This window comes from Plasmodium reichenowi, chromosome 3 (assembly GCF_001601855.1).
Source record: "Plasmodium reichenowi strain SY57 chromosome 3, whole genome shotgun sequence".
Classification (NCBI taxonomy): domain Eukaryota; phylum Apicomplexa; class Aconoidasida; order Haemosporida; family Plasmodiidae; genus Plasmodium; species Plasmodium reichenowi.
Genome location: NC_033648.1, coordinates 749,012 through 752,005, shown reverse-complemented (window position 1 = coordinate 752,005; position 2,994 = coordinate 749,012). Strand labels below are relative to the sequence as shown.

Sequence of the window (2,994 nt, the reverse complement as noted above, 5' to 3'; positions counted from 1 at the left end):
TTTTTTTTTTTTTTTTTTTTTTTTTTTTTTTTAAATTTTTATTAAATATTGTTTTAAATATATATTTTTTTTTTGTAATAATTAGTAAATTCATATTTAAGTTTTTTTAAAAAAAAAAAAAAAAAAAAAAAAAAGAAAAATTTTCGGATTATATATATAATATATATATATATATATACAATAATTTATATATCATTATTTATAATTATATATATATATATATATATTTTTTTTTTTTTTTTTTTTTCAACACATTCTTGTGATATATGTAATAAATATATTATTTAATGTAATAATATAAACCTTGTAAAAAAAGAAATATATATTTCTTCATCTTTCACTTTTTATGATAAGTAAATAATACTAACATTAAAAGAAAAAAAAAAATAATAATTATATCATTACACATTTTTAATATGTATATATATTTATTAATTTATGCGTAATATTTTTTCTTAAAAGTTTATTACGTTATACACATATTCTTGTGTAATCAAAATAGAAAGGACAAACTCATGAGCATATAAGAATTTTATTTTTCCTTTAAAAGGGAATGAACTAATAAAAAGGTATCCAATATGTATATGTATATATATATATATATATATATGTATGTATTTTTTTTTTTTTTTTTTTTTTCCTTATGACGAATATAAAGATTATAATTATTTTACAAACTTGTCATTAATATCTTAGTGCATACACACTTATAAATGTGTATTCACCCATGCTGTCATAAAATTGAGCACATATGAATATCAAATTGATTTATTTCTTCTTCTTTTTTTTTTTTTCATATATTATGTATATACATCTTTTTCATATTAAATATAACAATGTATGGTCAACCGTAATATAAAGTAATGTTCAAAAAATCACAATGTTTTTTCCCTCTTTTTTAAATAGCGTTCAAAATGAGGTACATATATAAATATGTAAATATATATATATATATATATATATATATATATATATATATTTATATTTATATACACACATATTTATATATTATTATATGTATCCCCCCCCACCCATTAGTTCATGTTCTCTATTTCTTTTTAACTATTATTTATAAGTAATATAAATTTATGGACACAACTTATTAAAATTGGTTTGGAAGTTTAATTATGAGAAGCATTAAAATGAACTCTTATGAGTAAAATATAAAAACATTCATAATTAAATAACTAAAAATATTTAAAAAAAAAAAGAAAAAGAAAAAAAAAAAAGAAATATAAAAATATAAAAATATAAAAATATAAAAACATACAGATACAAATCGCTTATAATATAAATGCTATATAGTATATTTTATAATATATGTAGATTCTGATATTCTTCTTATCATCAAAATTTATTATCTTGAAAAAAATTCCGAATTCCTTTTATTTTCCTTTTTCTATTTGGTTGCTCTTTAGTTTTTTAATTTCAGTGTTCGTCCATGAGCAGAAAGAAAATTCATAACAACATTTTTTGCATAAGGTTTCATTAGGTAGCTACACAAAGAATCAAGTGGTATATACATATATACTTATAAATATATATTCATTTTTTCTTTTTTTTTTTTTTTCCTTTTTTAGTTTATATATTCATAAATCATAGGAGCTTACCCGTTCTCATTATAAAGTCTTTTTAATTCAAACGAGGTTTCAAAAACGTTTTTATTTAATTTATATGCTGTAAAAAGTTGACGTAAATACAAGACAAATATATATATAGACAAACATGGGGTTGGCATATTAAAATATATACAATATATATATATATATATATTTTTTTTATATTTTCTTTTATTCTTGTTACCCAAAATTAGGGTACTTTTTTTCACGTCCAAACGACAATACAATTTTACCAAGGAACCCTAAACATACAAATATATAAATATAAATAAATAAATATATAAATATATATATATATATATATATATAAAGCTGCATAATTCATATTATTCAAATGTCAAGTTATATTTTATTACGTTGTTGGATCTTAATATCATAAAAACATCATCGAAGAAAAAATATTCAAAGATAATCAAGGTTGTTGATACTACAAAAAAAGCCACCTAAATTAAGAGGAATATAAGTACATATATGAATATATGTATATGTCATTATATACATATATATATATATATATATATATATATATATTATATGACCAATATTATTATTAATATTACCAATAGTTGTATCATAAGCACTGGGTTTTTTTTATACTGAACAAATATGGAGCAGTATGTTCCTAAAAAAAAGAAAAATATATATAAATATATACATACATATAAATATTTATGTATTTATTTATTCAAAAGTCTTATATTTTATTCATATATTTATCTTTTATATCTTGCCTATAACTATCAAAACTAAGCTCAAAAAAATTCGTATATTTGAGTATTTTACAATTTCCTCAAAATTTTGTTCTCGTATTTTCTTTAAAATGGCATATTAAAAAAAAGTGTGGAAAGGAATTTATATATTGGTTATAAAAAACATATAAACATAAACAAATAATTAAAAAAAAAATATATATATATATATATATATATAAGTACGGGATGATGAATATATACTTATATGTATGCATATCTTTTTCTCTTTACTTCACTTATAAAGTCTTGGGTAATTTTCTTTATTTCCGTTTCGCTGTATAAGTTGCTCACATGAACTAAAAAAGATAAAATAAAACCTCGCAATTTACAACATAATATAATATAATATATATATATATATATATATATTCATTTATCTATTTCTATTTTTTTTCCTTTAAATATATATTTTTTTAACATATTTTTATCCTTTCTTATTACATGTGCTATCTTCCTCTTGAACATTATTGCCTGACATTTTCTGCTTGTTTTTTTTTTTTTCTTTTTATTAAAAATCAATTAGTTTAATACTCCTTGTATTATTATTATTATTATTTTTTTCAACATAAAAACAAAACAAAAAAGAAAACACATACATATATGAAATATAAATATATTTTTAC

The 2,994-nt window shown here is 18.1% G+C and overlaps 1 protein-coding gene across 1 annotated transcript; it reads right to left on the bottom strand.

Annotated features, from left to right (window-relative positions):
- Positions 1–1,414: 1,414 nt before the first annotated feature.
- On the bottom strand, positions 1,415–2,849 carry PRSY57_0320000 (signal peptidase complex subunit 2, putative; the record flags this gene model as incomplete). Its single annotated transcript, XM_020114482.1, has 8 exons — positions 1,415–1,496; positions 1,611–1,677; positions 1,804–1,861; positions 1,976–2,062; positions 2,180–2,241; positions 2,351–2,432; positions 2,603–2,667; positions 2,813–2,849. The coding sequence occupies 8 exons, from the start codon at positions 2,847–2,849 to the stop codon at positions 1,415–1,417; spliced, it is 540 nt and encodes a 179-aa protein (XP_019970849.1).
- Between the last annotated feature and the right edge of the window lie 145 nt (positions 2,850–2,994).